Here is a 20037-nt window from a genome sequence, read left to right on the forward strand (position 1 = left end):
TTGATTATATCTAATAGTTTTTTGGTAGAGTCTTAGGATTTTTTTTTGAGTCTTAGGATTTTCTATTTATAATATCATAATATAATATGATAAAATATAATATAATATATATATTATATATATTATATATAATATATAATATAATATAATAATGTCATCTGCAAATAGAGATAATTTTACTTCTTCTGTTCCAATTCTGATGCCTTTTATTTCTTTTTTTTGCCTGATTTCTCTGGCAAAGACTTCCAGTACTATGTTAAATAGGAGTGGTGAGAGTGGACACCCTTGCATTTTTCCTGATCTTAGAGGAATAGCTTTCAACTTTTCACCACTGAGTATGGTATTAGCTGTGGGCTTATCATATACGGCCTTTATTTTGTTGAGGTATATTCCTTCTATACCTAATTTGTCAAGAGTTTTTACCATGTTCCAATGTTGAATTTTGTTAAATGCTTTTTCTGCCTCTATTGAGATGATCATATGATTTTTTCTTTCATTCTATTAATGAAATATATCACATTGATTGATTCACGTATGTTAAAACATCCTTGTATCCCAGGTGTAAATGACACTTGATCATGGTGAATGATCCTTTTAATGCGCTGCTGAATTTGGTTTGCTAGTATTTTATCGAGAATATTTGCATGTATATTTATCAGGGATATTGGTCTACAGTTTTCTTTTCTGGTAATGTCCTTTTCTTTTTTTTGTCTCGTAAAAGGTGTTTTTTTTAGCATCTTTATTGGAGTATAATTGCTTCACTATGGTGTGTTATTTTCTGCTTTATAACAAAGTGAATCAGCTATACATATACATATATCCCCATATCTCTTCCCTCTTGTGTCTCCCTCTCTCCCACCCTCCCTATCCCACCCCTCTAGGTGGTCACAAAGTACCAAGCTGATCTTCCTGTGCTATGCGGCTGCTTCCCACTAGCTATCTATTTTACATTTGGTAGTGTACGTATGTCCATGCCACTCTCTCACTTTGTCCCAGCTTACCCTTCCCCCTCCCCATGTCCTTTTCTGGCTTCGATATCAGAGTAATACTGGCCTTGTGAAATGAGTTTGGAAGTTTTCCTTCCTCTTTGATTTTTTTAAAGAATTTAAGAAGGATTAAGTTTAATTTGGAATGTTTGGTAAAATTCACCAGTGGAGTCCTCTGGTCCTGGGCTTTTCTTCATTGGAAAATTTTTTATTATTGATTCAGTCTCCTTTCTAGTAATTGATCTACTCAGACTTTCTATTTCTTCCTGACTCAGTTTTGATTTTGTTATGTTTCTAAGAATTTTTCCATTTCTTCTTGGTTGTCCAGTTTCTTGGTGTATAGTTGTTCACAGTAGCCTCCTATGATCCTTCATATTTTGGTGGCATCGATTGTGTGTCTCCTTTTTCATTTATAATTTTATTGATTTGGATCCTCTCTTTTTCTTAGTCTAGCTAAAGTTTTGTCAATTTTGTTTAACTTTTCAAAGAACAAATTCTTATTTTGTATAATCTTTCCTATGATTTTTCTGTTCTCTATTTCATTTATTTTGCTCTAATCTTTATTATTTCCTTTCTTCTGCTAACTTTGATTCAGTTTGTTCTTTTTTCTAATTCCTTAAGTCATGGAGTTAGGTTGTTTACTCGGGATATTTCTTGCTTCTTAATGTAGGTGTTTATTGCTATGAACTTCCCTCTTTGAATTACTTTTGCTGGATCTCATAGGTTTCAGTATGTTGTATCACCTTTTTGTTTGTCCCAAAACACTTTTTAATTTACCCTTTAATTTCTTCTTTGATCTTGGTTGTTCAGGAGATTATTGTTTAATTTCTATGGATTCATGAATTTTTCAGTTTTTCTCTGTTATTGACTATAGTTTCATATCATTGTGGTCAGAGAAGATACTTGCTATGATTTCAATGTTCTTGAATTTGCTAAGACTTGTTTTGTGGCCTAAAATATGGTCTATCCTAGAAAATGTTCCATGTGCCCCTGAGAAGAATATGTATTCTGCTGTCATCAGATAGAATGTTCTCTCTCTCTTTAGATAGATAGATAGATAGATAGATAGATAGATAGATAGATATCTTTTAGGTCTATTTGGTCTACAGTGTTGTTCAAATCCACTGTTTCCTTATGGATTCTCTCTCTGGATGGTCTCTCCATTGTTGAGAGTGTGATATTAGAGTCCCTGACCATTATTATATTACTGTTTATTTCTCCTTCTTTCTCTGTTTGTATTTGCTTTATATATTTAGGTGCTCCAATGTTGAGTGCATAGATATTTGCAGATGTTATATCTTTTTGATGGGTTGACCACTTTACTATTATACAATGACTTTTTGTTTCTTTTAACCATTTGTAGTTTAAAGTCTGTTTTTGTTTGACATAAATATACCTACCCCTCATTTTTTTTTTTTTTTTTTTTGGTTACCACTTACTTGAAATGTCTTTTTCCATTCCTTCACCCTCAGTCTGTGTGGGGTTTTTTTGTTTTTCTGTTTTTTGGGGTTTTTTTGCAGTACATGGGCCTCTCACTGTTGTGGCCTCTCCCATTGTGGAGCACAGGCTCCGGATGTGCAGGCTCAGCGGCCATGGCTCACAGGCCCAGCTGCTCCACGGCATGTGGGATTTTCCCAGACCAGGGCATGAACCCGTGTCCCCTGCATCGGCAGGCAGACTCCCAGCCACTGTACCACCAGGGAAAACCCTATGTGTGTCTTTAAGGCTAAAATGAGTCGCTTGTAGGCAACATATTGTTGGATCTTGTTTTTTTATACATTCGGCCATTCTATATTTTTTGTTTGAGAATTTAATCCATTTACATTAAAAGTAATTATTGATAAGTAAGGATGTACTATTGCCATCTTAATAGTTGTTAATAATTAGTTAACAATTGGTTAACTGATTTATTTGTAGACCCACTGTTCCTTGTTCCTTATCCCTCTATCTTTTTTTGTGTTTTGATGTCTTGACTTCTTTATCATGTTCTTTTGTGTAATTACTACAGGTTTTTCCTTTGTGGTTATCATGAGGCTTACATAAAATATCTTAAAATTATACATCCTATTTTAAATTAATAACAAATTAACTTCAATAGAATGCTTAAGCTTTATACTTTTACTTCTCCTCCCCCTCTCATTTAGGTTATTGCTGTTACGACTTACATATTTCTTATACTGTGTAAACAATAACAGATTGTTATAGTCATGGTTATTTTTTACTACATTTGTTTTTTAACTTTTAAACTAGAGTTGTAAGTAAACTATGCACCACCATTACCATATTATAGAATCTAACTTTGACTATACCATTGCCAGTGAGTTTTACACTGCCTTCTTGTGTTTTTATGATGTTGATTAGCATCCATTAATTTCCACTCAAAGAGCTCCTTTTAGCGTTTTTTCGTAAAGCAGGTCTAATGGTGATGAATTCACTCAACTTTTCTTTGTTCAGGAAAGTCTTTATCTCTCCTTCATTTCTGAAGGAAAGTTTCACCAGGTATAGTATTGTGGCTGACAGTTTGCTTTTCTTCCTCTCTCATTCCTTTTGTTCTTTCTCCTCTGACAAGATAATTTGAAGTGTCCTAACTTTCAGGTCACTGATTCTTTCTTCTGCATGGTTGAATCTGTTTTCAAAACTCTAGAATTCTTCAGTTTAGTTATTGTATTTTTCATCTCTAGGATATCTGTTTGTTTTTGATGGTTTCTATTTCTTTATCGAACTTATTGTTTTGTTCATGAATTGTTTTTCTAATTTCATTTTGTTGCCTGTCTGTTCTTTTAGTTCATTAAACTTGTGTTCTTGTAGTTCATTAAACTTCTTTAAAGGGATTATTCTGAATTCTTTGACACTTCACAGACCTCCATTTCTTTAGGGCCAGTTATTAGAGCTTATTAGTTTACTTTGATGCTGTCATATTTACCTGATTTTTTGTGATTCTTGATTCCTTATGTTGGTATCTGTGCATTTGAGTAAGTGGTCTCATCTTCCAGACTTTGCAGATTCACTTTGGAAGAGATAGTTCTTCATGAGTCAGCTCAGTTTGGATTTCTGAACATATCTGCTGGCAACATCCTTGGGCAGGTGGGGCCTGTCTGTTTTTGGATGAGGCAACTGTTTGAACTCTGAGATTAGGGATAGAGGGTTGTGCCACTAGATGAGAACACCTGAATAGGACTGCTGGCTTGATTCCCTGCCCAAGTGAGTCTGTAGAATGGGTTCTGTTGTTGCCTGGATTCTCTGGTCAAGCTTTCTAGACAGTTGGGACACAGTACTATACTCAGTAGTAGGTGAGGCTGTGAATTAGATTCCCTGCCCCAGCAGGTCAGCAGGATAGGACCCAGGGCCTGTTAAGGTCATTATTTGGGGACCCAAATCAGGCAAGAATGGGGACTGAATATCCTGGTCAGGCAAGGACACTAATTTTTCTCTTCAGACAGGGAAAGCCACAGACTGTGCTCTCAGTGCAAGTGCCACTATACACAGGGTTGCTGGATGGGCTATGCATCAGAACTTCCCAAGTGCTCTGATTAGGTTCCTTGGTCAGTCAGGCTGAAGGCTGTATTCAGCAATAAGTGGGACTAAAAATTAGTTTCCCTTCCTGGTGTAGTGTGAGAAGCATCTCCAAGGCCACCAAGGCTCTCTGTGGTCTTAAGCTGACTCATGCCCTAAGTTTCTTAACTGAACAGGAACACTGGCTTTGCTCTGGATCAATCAGCTTTGCCCACCCTCCTCTCAGCTACAGCACTGCTGTGTTACACTGTTACACAGCCTTCAGGTATTCTCGCCATCCTTTCCTATCAGATGGGGATGGGGGCTGCTCTCCTGCCTGAGTGTGGGCAGACCCAGCTCCAGGGCTGACAAAACTCCTCATTTTAGAACCCAGATCTAGCAGATCTGCACCCCACTGAGTTCCCTGTTCAGACTACACCACCAGCTTGGTTCTGCAGATGAGCAAAGTCACTGGTTGGGACTACTTGGTCTCTGCAGGTAGGAATATGGTTTGCCAAGATCTGTGTATTGGTTTTTGGAAGTCCCTCCCCACTTCTCTGTCACAATCATATTTCAAGTGGTTGAGCCCCACAGATTCCACTGCAATCTCTGTGGGAAAAAAAACAGAGTAGGGGCTCCCACAAAGCAACCCACAATGTTGGGGCATGCTGGAGGTCACCTCTGGGCTCTCTCTTCTCAGTGAAGAAACTATAGGCTCATGGGGGATCTCTCTGCATGGTGCTACACTGGGGGAGGGGGTTGCAGTCAGCATGTAGTCACTCCTTTTACCTTTCTAATGCAGTCTGTCTTGGCCTCTGTGATGCAGAGATTGGGGTCACCCTCACTGCTATGTTCTAGGATTCTCTCAGTGGTGTCTTCTCCATAAATAGTTTTTAGTTGCTTTTCTTGCAGGGAGGGGGCAAAGACAAGAATGACACCTATGTTGCCATCTTGGTGACTTCACTCTCAGTAACAGTGTTTGGATTAGAAGATTTATTCTCTACATATGAGTGGCAATTAAGGATTCCAACAATCCTCCATGGGCAGTAGCTCATTTAATCCCAGTGTTCCCTGGAATAGTTTTCTTATTATATTTATGTTATATAGAGGTTAAGTGACTTGCCCAATGTCATGCAGGTAAGACAATGGTATAACCCAGATTAGAACTCAGTATTCTTGCCTCCCAGTTCCTATGTCTTTTACCATTCACATTTGTTCTAACCACTAGCAGCTTTCCCCACAACCATGTTGGTATCTCATTCTTCTCATGCATTTGGATGGGGACCAGTCCCAATCAAAGCCGCTCACATGGCCACATGTTAATACTTGTAAGAGAAGATGACCATCTTCCCAAGGTTCAGGCCATGCTGCATCTGTCATCATAGCTCCTTCAAGGGGATTGTAGTGTGGACACGACCAAAAACCAAAGTGCCGAGAACAGATTCCCAGCTGAAGTACCACTGACTAGAGCACCAGTCTTGGGCGCAATTTCCTATTAACTTTAAACTGGAGGAGGCCTGCTAGTGCCACAGAAACCTGGAAAAGTTGGTTGTAGATCATCATAGGAGACTGATTCAGCATGGATGTGGCTCGAGGAGATTAGACAATTTCAGGGTCAGTAGCATCTGTTCCTCACATCAGTACGGAGAGAATGTGGTGAGTAATAAGACCTTGGATTTCTCTGGCTAATACTATTTCTACTAGGAGCTCACTAGCTCTCTGTCAATAAAGGTTCATTAAACTTTCATTGCTCTCCTCCCATTAAGAGGCAAGGAAAGGACTGGTATGATTCCAGGCTAGATATGTATTTCAGGAAGGGACCAGCTTAAAGTGTATAAAGATCATAGAGCCCTTATCAAACATGACACCTGCGGGCATAAAACTCCATCAGCTAGAATGCAGAGCCCTAACCCCCCATGAAGGCTGCACCACAGTTGTCCTGAGACTATGATAAATCTGAGTGGCCTAAAACAGGACCTAGCAGTGTTAATACTATCCTTCATGGACTTATGTTCATGTCATGTGACCCTTTAATGATCTGAGAAAGGGTCTGTAGGTTTTGAAATAGTGTGATTGAATGTCCTTGCTGTGCAGCAAGGCTGGAGTGTGGCTACAAGGATGGGAACCTCTAAGACTCTGAGTCTTTAGGAAGTTGGCCTAGAACTTCAAGCCTAGGGGCCAACAAGTAGCTATTCCCCAAGCAGCTCACATGTGTTGTTATTATCTTTCTTTGTCTATAAAAGCCAACTTTCTGTGATCACAAATCAGCAAGATGATGGCATGCAACCAGGTCCTCAGGTAGATGATAGGTTATGGCCCCCCACCACCAGCTCTTGGGTCCAGAACCACTATACTTACCATCCAGCCTAATGAGTAAAATGCCTGGAAAGTTAGGACAACTAAATTTGGCCATATACCCTATTATGGTCTCTCTCACTTCTGGATCTTTGTACATTCATGTTGAATGCCCTTCTCCTCTTTGCCTGACAAATTTTGAATCATCCTTTAAAGTCCAGCTCAGAAGTTATTTTATTCAGTATTTTCCGAGTTTAGACTATGGTGTTGATCCTATACAGTGGTGTAAATGGGCAGCTCTTCCTCACAGAGCTTAATGTAGTGGGAGATTGCAATGAAATGTGGTGAACGTTGGGATAGTGAGAGCAATACAGAGTAGAGTGGAAGTAAGCACACTGCTTTTTTATCATGGAGGACAAGGCATGAGAGACATGACCTTTCAGGTGAGAACTGAAGGATGAGTAGGAGTCAGCCAGGTCAAGGCAGGAAGGGAAGAAACATTCTAGACTGAGGAAACACCATGCATAAAGGCCCTAAAACATATTAGTACTTGATGTGCAGTTGATATGGCTGATGCATTGTGAATGAGGTAGGCATTATGGTAGCAGGAGGCTGAGCAGGACTTTTAAGGCCTGGGTTAGAGTTTAGATTTTATTTTAGGTGCAGCAGGGTGCCATTGAAATGTATTAAACAAGCAAGTGACATGATCTGGTTTACAGTTTAAAATGCTAGCTATATAGTGATCCAGGTGAGAGATCATGATGGAGGGTTAGACTGGAGTTCTAGTGGTGGAAGTGAAGAGGAGGAGGTACAATACGGGATTTAAATTAGAGGCTGAGTGCATAAGATTGTCAGATGTGCTGGATATGGGGATGAGAGAGAGGTTTCAGTAATTCCTCCTAAATTTTTGACTTGAGCATCTGGGCGAATGATGTTTTTATTTATTGATAAAGGAATGCCCAAGGGAAAAGTTGTGTGGGTTGAGGAGTTAAGAGTGCTGTTCTTAACAGGTTAAATTTGAAGTGAAAGAACTAGGCTAGAGATATTGATTTGGCAGTCATCAGCATAAAGTAGATGAGGTGGTTTGCAAGCATGTCTGCAAAATTTTGACACTCCTCCCATTAAGAGATGAGGTCTGTGCCCAACTTCTTGAATCAGGCCTGGCCTTCGTGTCTCTGATGTAACCAACAGAATGCAGCTACTTCCCATTTTAGGTCAGTAAAAGCCATGCAGCTTCCACCTGGTTCTCTTAGAACACTTGTTTTCCAGAGGCCCCTTCTGGAGATGCTCCCTTTCAGGACCCAGCTGCCAATGCTGTGAGAAGCCATAAGGAAAGGCCATGTATAGATGCTCTAGTCAACAGTCCCAGTTGAACCTGTCCTTTCACCATCACAGCCCAGGTTCCAGACATGTGAGTGAAGGACCAAACCCCCTAGACTGGCATGCAAAACGCCCTCGTCTTCTCAGTTTAGGACCCAACATTTCCCCTCTTGAACAGGACTAGAGCTGGGTAACTAATATGCCTTCATCTCACCACAGAATCCCCTGCTACATGGAGCTTGAAAGTAGATCCTCCATCCTCGTATGTTCCAGTCAATTGAGTCACCCCCACTTATTTGAGTATTCCTATCTGAGGTCCCAGGCATCATGGAGTAGAGACAAGCCATCCTTTATTTGCCCTGTCCACATTCCTGGCCCACGGGAATAATAAATTGTCATTGTTTATGCTGTTACATTTGGGGCTGGTTTGTTACATAGCAAAAGATACTTGAAATATGTGGTTACTGAGGGTATCAGGACAGATGAGATCCTTCAGGGAGAGTGTATAGAGTGAGAAGAAACAGAAAAGTAGCAGGGAGAAAAATCAAGGCTATCAGGAGACTGGTGTCATGGAAACCAAAGAATCAAGTCATTCTCAAGTGTCAAATGCTGCTGACGGGTCAAGTAACATAACTAAAAAATGCCTTTAGGTTTTAGTAACCAGAGCAGTGGTGACTCAGCAAAAGCGGCTTCACTGAGAGCAGATAACAAATGTAGAATTCTTTTAGAAGAGAGGAGCTGGCCTCAGATGGAAGGAAGGCCACCTTCTGCCTGTCACAGAAGGGAAGGGAGAGATGGTGTGTGCAGATCCTATGAGCTCTGTTGAAGTTTAAGGAATTCCCTTCTGAGAGTTTCTGTCCTCCACTAAGCGGAAACTTTGGAGGGGAAAAACAAAGGGGAAGGTGGTTTTGTTCCCAAATTGTACTCTTAGTTTACTTAGGGACCCCCTGCCTGGTACCAGCACCTGCTTAATCTTCTCAATTTAGGACCCAACTTTGCCCATGCTGAGACTGGTGCTGGGCCACTAATGGTCCTGTTCATCACGACACAAGACTCTGCCACATGAAGCTCAGGCCAAGGATAAGAGTGGGGGTGGTAGTGGTAAGGAGGTCACTACTAGGCCTGAGAGTTTGGGCCCCTGCATTCCAAGGTTTAGCGTCTTAGCTTCCTTATTTGGTGTTTAATCAAATTCTTTTGAAGCTGCCAATCCATCTGAATTGCGTGACAGGCAACCAAAGGTTGGGGTTTGTGTTTCCTGGGTGGGCTGGTGTGGGGGGGCCCAGGATGTGGTAACACTTGGGACAAAGTGGACCACCGGGGCAGATGCTGGACAGGGTACTGTTTTGTTGACTTGGCTTTCATCAGAACCCCGTTTACTAATAGGGAAAGTCTCATCTCAGGGGAGGGACCTGCCCGATATCACATAGCAACTGATATGGAATTGAGCCCTGACTAAAATTCAGGTGTTCATTCTTCTCAATGTTTTCCTCATAATATCAAATTGTTGGAGCTGAGGCAAAAGAAAGGTAGAAAAGGCCCAGGTGCTCTCTGATGGAAAAGGCCGGGGGCTCCAGAGGGTAGCTTGCTTAGTCAACAAGGGCAGGTGCCTTTAGCCTCACCCCAGTGGGTGGTCACGTGATTAATATTTCCAGGTGAAAGGGAGCTTGTGTAATTAGATGCTATCGATACTAGAGATCCCTGCCTCTAATTCTAGGCCCGTTTGACAGAATTTTCCCCAATGCTTTCTTCCTCTTCCATTTCCCTTCTCATTCATTCCATGTCCTGCCAGACCTCTTGGAAGGAGTCAGAGTTCCAGAGGGCCTCCTTCCCAAGTTCAGTCTGAGAAGCCCTCTGAAGAGTGTCATAACACAGATGCATCCTGGTGCTCAGTCATGCCTGGCTCTCTTGCTTGCAGTACTTTATACTTTAGCATGAGGAACTAATAGCTCATTACATGAACACCTCAGATTTAAAAGTTCATAGGAGCAAACAATTATTAAGTAGGAAAAAAGTTATTTTAAATGACTTAGAGCACATTTATTAGCACTTGGATGCTCTTAGAGCTGCTTTAGAATGTTGCATATTGCATGTATTTGCTTCCATTAGTCTCCATTGAGCATGGTTTAGCTAGTCTCCTTTCCAACACCACCCTGATGAAACCCTCCCCCCCATGTAGCTCTGATCTAGGTTAGCATTCATTTATTCACAAATATTAATTGAGTGCCTACACTGTGTTAGACATTCTTCCAGCAGCCTCTAGAACTGCTAGGAATATGTCTCTGAAGCTCTAAATACCATAAAATAATTAAGTCTGCAAGACTGGTCCCAGTTTGGGGTAGGATTTCAAACTCTAGGGGAGCTCAGCAACAGAAGTACTGATGGGAACAGCTTCAGCTTTCCCCTAAAACTAGGGGAATAGTTTTCAGAGGCAAAGTGGTTTTAGAAGTTTCTCAAGGAAACACTTAAATATGAGTATCGGGCAATTTTGCTATGGAGGCTGCCTCTCATGGTTGTTTTGGTGGTATGATTGAATTGGTCAGGGATTATGAAATTGCTGCAGCATCAGGGCATCCATCAGATGACCACGTGGCTGGAACATGCACCGAGGGTCAAATTGTTCAAGTCCCTGATCTTATTTCAGACAAGAAAACCTTTTATATAATTCAAAATGCTCTCCCAAGGAGATCTTCCCCATCCTTTAGAAGCCCAGCGATTTCCTCAAGCACATCTCATAAGATTACTTCCCAGATTTTTCTTAAACTCTGTAACAAATAAGGGTCATCATCCATTTCCAACACATGGACTAACCAACTGGACAGACACTCTCCCTCTGCCTAGTAACTATTACCTAAGGGAACTATTGCCTAAGGGAAATAATAATCAATGGAAAAGAACAAAAGCCTTTAGAATTGCAAAGAAAATAACTTTCTCTACTTCCTGGGAGTGGGTGAATTTAGTGGAGGAAGCAATACAAGTGTTTCCTTCTCTGTCATATTGGGTAATGAGACCCCTGAGTCAATCAAAGCTGTTTTCACATGGGTTCCATTTTGGATTACTGTAATAGGTCTCTTGCTCTTGGGATACCTTTTCTCCAGCATATTCCAATGGTGTTAAGAAGTAAGGATGGCATGAGAATAGGAGTGAAAGCCAAAAACAGAGTACTGCCTGTGTTAGGCAAAGAGTGACCAAAAAACGTTCTCTAGCCCGAGTGAGTACAATTCAGAAAGAGTTTAATAAACAGCCGCTAAACATTGCACCAAAGCATTTGGAAACACAATTTCTACAGAGAGGCAAAGGTCAGGCTTCCATTCTAAATTCCTTAAGATGATCATTAACAGGACAATCATTAACAGTCCCACACACCCCACCCCCCCATCCCACCCCCCATCCCCACATATCCACGACACTACACTCTTTTAGTCATGAACTTACATACAGACACAGTCTTAGGAATAATGGGACTGGCATGCATTATCCCAGCAATGGCAAGGAAGCAGGGGATGGGGGAAGGATGGGTGAAAAGGCAACCAGCAGCTAATGATAGACCCCTTAGGAGCATTGATCAGGGAGTAGGCAGGGAGAATCTCCTTTTGGTGCTCTCTGTGGTGTTACTTAGGGGTTCTAGGATACTTTGGACTAGTGGCTGGGGCTGCCATCTTAATCTCATTTCCTTGAGCCATGACTATTAGAAGTGGTCTCCTTGGGTGACACACTGTGACTTTCTAAAAATCTTTTTGGTGTCCAACCAAACTGCATTCAGGACGCAGCATGCCTGTTGAGATTGTGCTGATTCTGAGATCAAGGTGGACCTGAATTCTCAGCCCTGTCTTCATTTTGGCCTTTGGAAAGGGTCACGTGACAGTTCTCTATTACAGACACTTGTAAGGAGCCTAGGCAAGTCATTCAAACACATGAAACTGAGTTTATCTACCTTATAAATATTTTACAATTATGACTGTCCCTTTTACTCATATTAAGAACAAATGAGATCAAATCCCCTAAATAATATGTTATCAAACTGATAATAAGGTTAATAATTTAGTTGACTCAAAAGTCAACTAAACTCCAATTCATCCCTCTTAAAATTGGCATCAACAGAGGACCAGAGGTCCCTGACACAGTAGGAGCAAAGTTCTTGGGCTTGGCCTACGGTTTGGAGTGTGAAGGGTGTGGAAGGAAGAATTTGATTTTCACCTGCCAGTAGCCCTCTTTTTTGAGCCAGATTTCAAGCCTCTACTACCATCCAGCCCAAATCGCTTACTCCATCCAGTATTTGACTAGCTGCCTTGGCAGGGAGGTGACTTTCCTGTCTCTCTAATGTTTTTAAAAATTTAGGCATTTGATCTAGAATTTGTTCTATATGTCCCTTTTTAGTATAAATTTTAAAAATTACTTGATCCTTTTCCTAAAGAGTTTGCAGGCAGTAATGAGTCCAAGCTAAGCAGTGTCCAGCTGGCTGCAAGGGGTTCATAGGGCTTGAGAGAAAAGGGCTTTCTGGAGGAGAGGTATACCAAAGAGGGTACTATTTTCCTGAGGGGCTAGACATGGCAGGTCATCAGCCATGTTGGTGCCAGGCTGGCCCAGTTGGTTCTATCTGTTTTGGCCATACATGGTAGACAGTGGTAAGCCTTAACTGTCCACATTAACCTCCAAGCCAATAAAGGGGTTGTGGGCCATGTTCAGAGATTAGCACTGGCTCCTGCCTTTGTTATCAGTACTTATGTCTAGTGGGCCATGCTGTGGGCAGGGGAGGTGGCAGGCAGGACCACATGGGACGCAGCCTGGCTCCCTAGTGAGTCAGAATCATCTGATCTGGACCAGTCAACAATCATCCTTAGTCTGGAACTTTCAAATAGCCAAGGCTCTCACTACAGGCCATAGAGTCTCCTGTTCTTTCTTTAGTGGGCAGAGTGCAATAAAATACATGCTGTGCCCTCAGCTGAGGGAGACTGGCAGATTAAGATGAGCAACTGGACAAATGGCAGTGTTTGGCTCCAATGAGGATATACTCAGCAATGGGGAAAAGTAATTTTTTCTGTTGTTATTGTTTCTTCATTGAGATTCATAAATATTAATTGAGAGTCATGGCTTGGTAAGAAGGTTAAAAAAGAAGAATCCTGAAACACATGAAGGGGAGCCCTGGGGTTTGGGTGCATGGACACTTCCTAGGGTATACAGTGCTCTGGTTGCGGCACCGCCAATATCTACTGTTTGCGGATCATGCCCTTGATAGCTGACTCCCGATTGACATATGTGGCCCAATAGACCAGATTGAAAATGGCAAAGAGCACAGGAAAAATGATGCGGGAAATTTTGTCAACCTTGCTGACACTGTTGTAGGTCTTGGTCTCAGTTGGGATATCCTGCACGTAGGTGGTCTTGGGTGAAGCAATGATTGTCGGGGTTGAGGAGGCACTAGGAGCAGCGCCCTTGGAGATGGTGGAGAACTCAGTGTCCTTGGCCAGGTTGATGGGATAGGTGGTCCCCACGATGTTGAAGGTGGTGCTGGTTTTCTTTGTCGGGACTGCTGGTGTTTTCTTCTAGGGGCCAGAAAAAGTAGGGGAGAAGGGGGGGAACAAAACAAAAGCTAATTAATCCATTATACAGAACACCTTCAGAGGCTGTGGGGAGGAGGCACCATGAGGGAAGTTAGGAAAGAGGGGCTATGAAGCCAATAGCACTGAGTAGCCAGGTTTGTGTCTGGGGATAATTGAAGATGAGTTTGAAAACAGAAAATTTGCAACATCCTGGTTTACTAGCTATGTGGCTTTGGCCAAGTCACTTCTCTTAGAGCTTTAGTTTCTTCTTCTGTAAAATGAGGATCAAAATATTTTTCAGGGTTGTTGAGAGGGTCAGATTAAAAATTGGTGGCATAAATAACTGGAAAACTGTGAAATCTTGGTCACAGGTAGGGTCCTGTACAATAATGTGATTTGATCCTCACAGTAATCATGTGAGGTAAGTGTGTGAGATTACTCCCATTTGACAGATGAGAAAACTCAGCCTCAGACTGAGTGGCAGAGCCCACACTAGCCACCTGGGCTCTCAACTTTTATCCAGGGCTGCACTGTACTGCTTTCTATAAGTATGAGACACTTTTTGGTTACCCGAGACATAACTCCAAAAGGCTTCAACCATCAAGTGGCACATCTCCTGTGAGGAAGAGAGCTTGGTGAGTCTGAAAGTCATTTCGTCTTAAAGACACATAAATACTATAGCATGTTTACATGCATCATTATAACAGTATCTCACCCTTCATGCACTGTAAATGTCCACTCTTGCAAGGCTGCAGGCAGGAGCCACAGCCTCCCCAGGGAGTTATGCAAATGCTTCCCTCTGACACAACAAAGGCAGGGATGCTGGGGGATTGCTATGACACTACACTTTGTTTTCTTTTTCCAGATTATAAAAAAACTCAGTAAACAAACATAGACACATGTGCCCATTTGTTCTCATATATATGACTTGTGTATACATGGACCTTCCATGTAGAAAAGAGAAAAGAAGACAAAGCTCAGGCCTGGATCAGAAGAGAGAGACTGAGAGGCTGAGGAACAGGGGAGGACAAAGACAGTGGCTGAGGTCATAGTCTGAGTGCTGAGCTCATAGTGTTTGTTGCCTCACTTCCCTCTCTGGCCTTTTCTTCCTTCCATCTCTCTTTGTTTCTAGGGAAAAGTGGAGCTAGATGAGCTTTGAAAATACCCAGGAGTATTTGACAAAAAGTGACAACTAATTATGTTGCCCTGATTTCACACACCTCACATTGTTCCCTTAATGTTACTTTGCTTCCCATCATCTGTTTTACTTCTTTACTTCCTACTTGTTTCCTTCCTAGGTTTCTCTACTCCCACCCTCTCTTACTGACCCCCTTTCTCCTAATCTATTTCTATTTCTTTACTTCTTTACTTCAGAGTTCCCACCATTTTTATCGTTTTTTTTTCTTTAGACCACACTGCCATTTATCTTCCTGATCCTAATAATAACTTCTGCCCAATATTTACTGAATATTTACTGGGCCAAGAACTATGCTAGGTGTTTAGGGATACGTAGGAAGGTTAAAAGTTCAGTCCCTGTTTTCTAGGAGTTTACAGTCCAGCAAGGGAGAGAGCCTTGTGAACACATCATTGCCATATAATGTGATAAGAGTTCTAAGAGATATGAACAAAGTGTGATGGAAATTCAGTAGAGGGAGGGGCAAAGTACCTACAGGTGCTGGAAAAGGTGGCTCAGAGAAGGCAATGAGGATGGTGAGCTGGGTTGCAAAAGATGAGCAGGAGCTCACCAGATGAAGATGTAGCAAAGGCCAGTGCACAGGCCAAAGGCACTGCTTATTTGAGGGATGACAAGTAGTTTGCTGTAGTTGGATGACAGTGTGCATGGTAAAGGCCTGCCTGTGCTGGCTTCAGGGTTTTCATCAGGGAGGGGAAGGGGAACAAAAAAGGGGGTGCTGGTTTAAGTAAATGAGCAGTCTGACTAATGGACATTTAAAAAGCAATACTGTTCTTTCTCCTTGAGGATTGTAGTCACATTGCTACAAGTGGAGGGGGACAGAACTCTAAGGCTTCTAAGAACTGCGTAAATGCTTTAAATACTGCATGGGACTCATTTATAATTAGCAAATTCATTGTGAATACAGTCCTGCTGCTAAATGCCTCTGCTATTAAATAAAGGAGCACTTCACTTGTTTGCCTGCTTACTTATTAATTTGCTTAGTAATCTCTTTTTTTTTCATGGGTACACAAGATAAAAAGGAAAAAATGGAAAGAAAAAAACCACTACCCTGACTTTGCTAGAAGCTTTCACACTCACATATATTATTTCATTTAGTCATCTTATTAGCTGGTTACAACCAAGTCTCTGAAATAATCATTCTGAACAGCAAACACTTTATTTAGCTCTGTAGGCACTTTGTGTTCTATAGGTGGAGAAGCAGCAGTTGACTTAATCGCAGATTTTTTAAGTAATAAAAGAAAATTACCTTTTAATTTCCCTTGCCCTTTCCATCATGGCACATTTTAATCAGCCACTATAATTTTTACCTAAATTGTCAAAGAAGGGAAATCAAAGCCAAAGTTGTAGTGCTGAGAAGACAGAAGCAGGAGGCAGAGATTAATGGTTAATAATTCCCATTTCTGCATCTAGTTTTCTAATAATTCTCTATGCCCTGGAATTTGATAGATACAAACTAGTGACTTAACTTTGACCAAGATGCAATTCCGTTCTTACCTCCTTAGCCAATGCCAGGCTCTTAGCTATATGATAGATGTTTACAGAATGAAAAATGACCCCCCAAATAAAGATTCTTGATGTGATTTCTAGTTTTTTCCTCCTGAGTCTTGACCTCTCCTATATAGACAGCATATCTCTATAGTTCATCCTGGAGTAATTCTCATACCACCAAAATGAAATTGACTCTTCCAAATTCCTCCAAGCATTTTGACCTGAGGACAAGGACACTTTTCTTTCTAGAAGGCCACCTCATGTGGATTTTGGAATGAGGTAATGAAAACTTTTATGCATCAATGCATGTCCAACTCATGAGTTTTTCTCAGATGGCACTCATGTTTATTATTTCCAGAAGTGCTAATTAGAGAGTTAGTTGAAGCCCTGAATGTACCCGAGACCACCAGGACCTCAGAGTATATGCAGATATGGTCCTGTGACTCTGTGTTAACCCCGTAACATTCATCCAGCTTTCCTGAACCACAGTTTTCAGAAGTGGGGCAAAGTAATGGAATATATGCTATGTTGGATTCAAAGACAAATCAGACAAAGACCCAATTTTTAAGTGCAAACAACCCAATTTTTTAAATGGCAAAGGACTTGAATAGACTTCAAACATCTTCTTCTCCAAAGAAGATATAGAATTGGCTAATAAGCATGTGAAGAGATCCTTAATATCACTGGTCATAAGGGAAATGCAAATCAAAACCACAGTGAGATACCACCTTATACCCATTAGGGTGCCTACTATCAACAATAAGAGCAATAAAATAAAAAAAGAAAATAACAAGTGTAGACAAGGATATGGAGAAATTTGAACCCTTGTTTACTGTTGGGAATGTAAAATGGTACAGACGCTATGAAAAATGGTATGTCAGATCCTCAAAAAATTAAAAATAGAATTAAAATATGACCCAGCAATTCCACTTTGGGGTATATACCCTGCAAATTTAAAGCAAGGTCTTAAAGAGATACTTGTACACCCATGTTCATAGCAGCATAATTCTCAATAGCCAAAAGATTAATGCAATGAAAGTCCATCCATACAGTGGGATATTATTCAGCCTTAAAAAGGAAGGAAATTCTGACACAGGTTATATGAATGAACCTTAAGGACGTTATGCTACATGAAATAAGCCAGTCACAAAAAGACAAATACTGTGATCCCACTTATATGAGGCACTGAGAGAAGTCAGATTCATAGAGACAGAAAGTAGAATGGTGGTTGCCAGGGGGAGACTGGAGGGGAGAATGGGAATTTCTGGTTTCATGGGGACAGAGTTTCAGTTTTGCAAGATGAAAAAGTTCTGGAAGCTGGCTGTACATTGTGAACATACTTATTAAAATTGGTTAAGATGGTAAATTTTAGGCTGTCTAATGAGGAACAGTAATTAAAATAAGAGAGAACTAAAATATAAGGGAGAACATAAGAAGTACACAGAAAGGCACAAATGCTGAGTCAAGTGAATTCAAAAGAGGAAGGGAGCATGCTGGATCAGGAAGAGGTCAGTAAGCCAATAGAAAGGGGAGAAAATGCAGGTGGAAGAGAAGTAATCACTGGCACCAGTTTACTGAGAGGGTGGGAGATATCCAGAGCATATGTGGGGAGGTACCTGGGGCCAGATCACAGCTAAGGAAAGAGCAGATGAGACTCAGATACTATCTATGGTTTATCAATTTTGTTTATCTCTTCGAAGAACCAACTTTTAGTTTCATTGATCTTTTCTATTGTTTTTTTAGTCTCTATTTCATTTACTTTTGCTCGGATCTTTATGATTTCCTTCCTGCTACTAACTTAGGGTTTTGTTTGTTCTTCTTTTTCTAGCTCCTTTAAATGTAAGATGAGGTTCTTTATTTGAGATTTTTCTTGTTTCCTGAGGTAAGCTTGTATTACTATAAACATCCCTCTTAGAACTGCTTCTGCTGTATCCCAAAGATTTTGGATCACTGTGATTTCATTTTCATTTGTCTCTAGGTATTTTTAAATTTCCTCTTTGACTTCTTCAGTGATTCATTGGTTGTTTAGTAGCATATATTTTAGCCTCCATATGTTTGTGTGTTTTGCAGGGTTTTTTTGTGTGTGTTTGGTTGGTTCCTGCTCACATGGTGTTACGGTCAGAAAAGATGCTTGATATGATTTCAATTTTCCTAAATTTACAGAGGCTTGTTTTGTGGCCTAGCATGTTATCCCTCCTGGAAAATGTCCCATGTGCACTTGAAAAGAATGTATATTCTGTTGCTTTCAGATGAAATGACCTATAAATATCAATTAAATCCATCTGGTCTAATGTGTCATTTAAGACCAGTATTTCCCTATTAATTTTCTGTCTGGATGATCTGCCTGTTGATGTAAGTGGGGTGTTAAAGTCCCCTACTATTATTGTGTTACTGTCAATTTCTCCCTCTATGTCTGTTAATATTTGCTTTATGTATTTAGGTGCTCCTATATTGGGTGCATATATATATTTACAATTATTATATCTTCTTTTTGGATTGATCCCTTGACCATTATGTAATATCCTTCCTCATCTCCTCTGTCTGTCTTTATTAAAGTCTATTTTGTCTGATATAAGTATTGCTACACTGGCTTTCTTTTCACTTCCATTTGCATGGAATACTTTTTTTCCATCCCCTCAGTCTGTGTGTGTGTCTTTAGATCTGAAGTGTGTCTCCTGTAGGCAGCATATATATGGGTCTTGTTTTTTTATCCATTCAGCTACTCTGTCTCTTTTGATTGTATCATTTAGTCCATTTACATTTAAAGTAATTATTGATATGTATGTTCTTATTACCATTTTGTTAATTGTTTTTGTCTGCTGGTGGGTGAGGCTGGTCCCAGGGCTAGAGCAGGCTCACTGGAGAGTGAGGCCAGAGCCTGGGGGGTTCTGAGGCTGGTGCCTGCCCACTGGTGGGTGAAGCTGAGTCCCAGGGTCTGGCTGGAGGTCCCTGGTCTGGTGCCTGCACACTGGTTTGTGGGGCAGATCCCGTGCCCTCTGGTGGACAGGGCCATGTCCAGGGGCAGCTGTGGGCTCAGGGGATCTTAAGGCAGCCTGTCTGTTGGTGGGTGGGGCTGTGCCCATGCCCAGTTAGTTGCTTGGCATGAGGTGTCTCAGCACTTTTGCCTACAGGCAGGGATGGGTCCTGAGGCTTATAAGCTAGAGGGAGGATTTCACAATGGTGCTTACCAGCACCAGTGTCCTCATAGTAGAATCAGCTCCCCAAATGGCTGCCACCAGTGTCTGTGTCCCCAGAGTGAGCTGCAGTTGCCTCCTACCTCTCTGGGAGACTCTCCAGATCAGCAGGTAGCTCTGACCCAGGCTCCTATTACTGCTTCTGCCCTGGATCCCGGAGCAAAGAGTACAGTTTCTACTTCCCACAGCTCTCTGGGACTCTCGAGAGTGAGCCCTGCTGGTTTTCAAAGCCAAATGCTCTGGGGGCTCGTTTTCCCAGTATATGACCCACAGGCTATGGAGCCCAACATGGGGTCAGACCCCTCTCTCCTTGGGGAGAACCTCTGCAATGGTACTTATCCTCCTGTTTGTGGATTGTCCACATGGGTTTATGGAACTTGCCTATATTGCGACTCCACCCCTCCTATCCATCTTGTTTGGTTCCTTCTTCATACATTAGTTGTAGAAGATCTTTTCTGGTACATTCCAGTCTTTTTCATCAATGTTTTTTTTGCAAATAGTTGTGATTTTGGTGTGTCCATGAGAGGAGT

General features: G+C 41.3%; 1 protein-coding gene across 1 annotated transcript in view; it reads right to left on the reverse strand.

Annotated features, from left to right (window-relative positions):
• Positions 1–13297: 13297 nt before the first annotated feature.
• Positions 13298–20037, reverse strand: part of GABRA3 (gamma-aminobutyric acid type A receptor subunit alpha3) — a gene marked incomplete at both ends in the record, with an annotated part of 152459 nt that continues 145719 nt past the window's right edge. Inside the window, one exon of the mRNA XM_082864868.1 lies at positions 13298–13633. Within this exon, the coding sequence (XP_082720994.1) occupies positions 13298–13633 (336 nt within the window). The remainder of the gene's footprint in view (positions 13634–20037) is intronic.

The sequence above is a fragment of the Leucopleurus acutus genome (assembly GCF_964270905.1).
Source record: "Leucopleurus acutus genome assembly, chromosome: X".
Classification (NCBI taxonomy): Eukaryota; Metazoa; Chordata; class Mammalia; order Artiodactyla; family Delphinidae; genus Leucopleurus; species Leucopleurus acutus.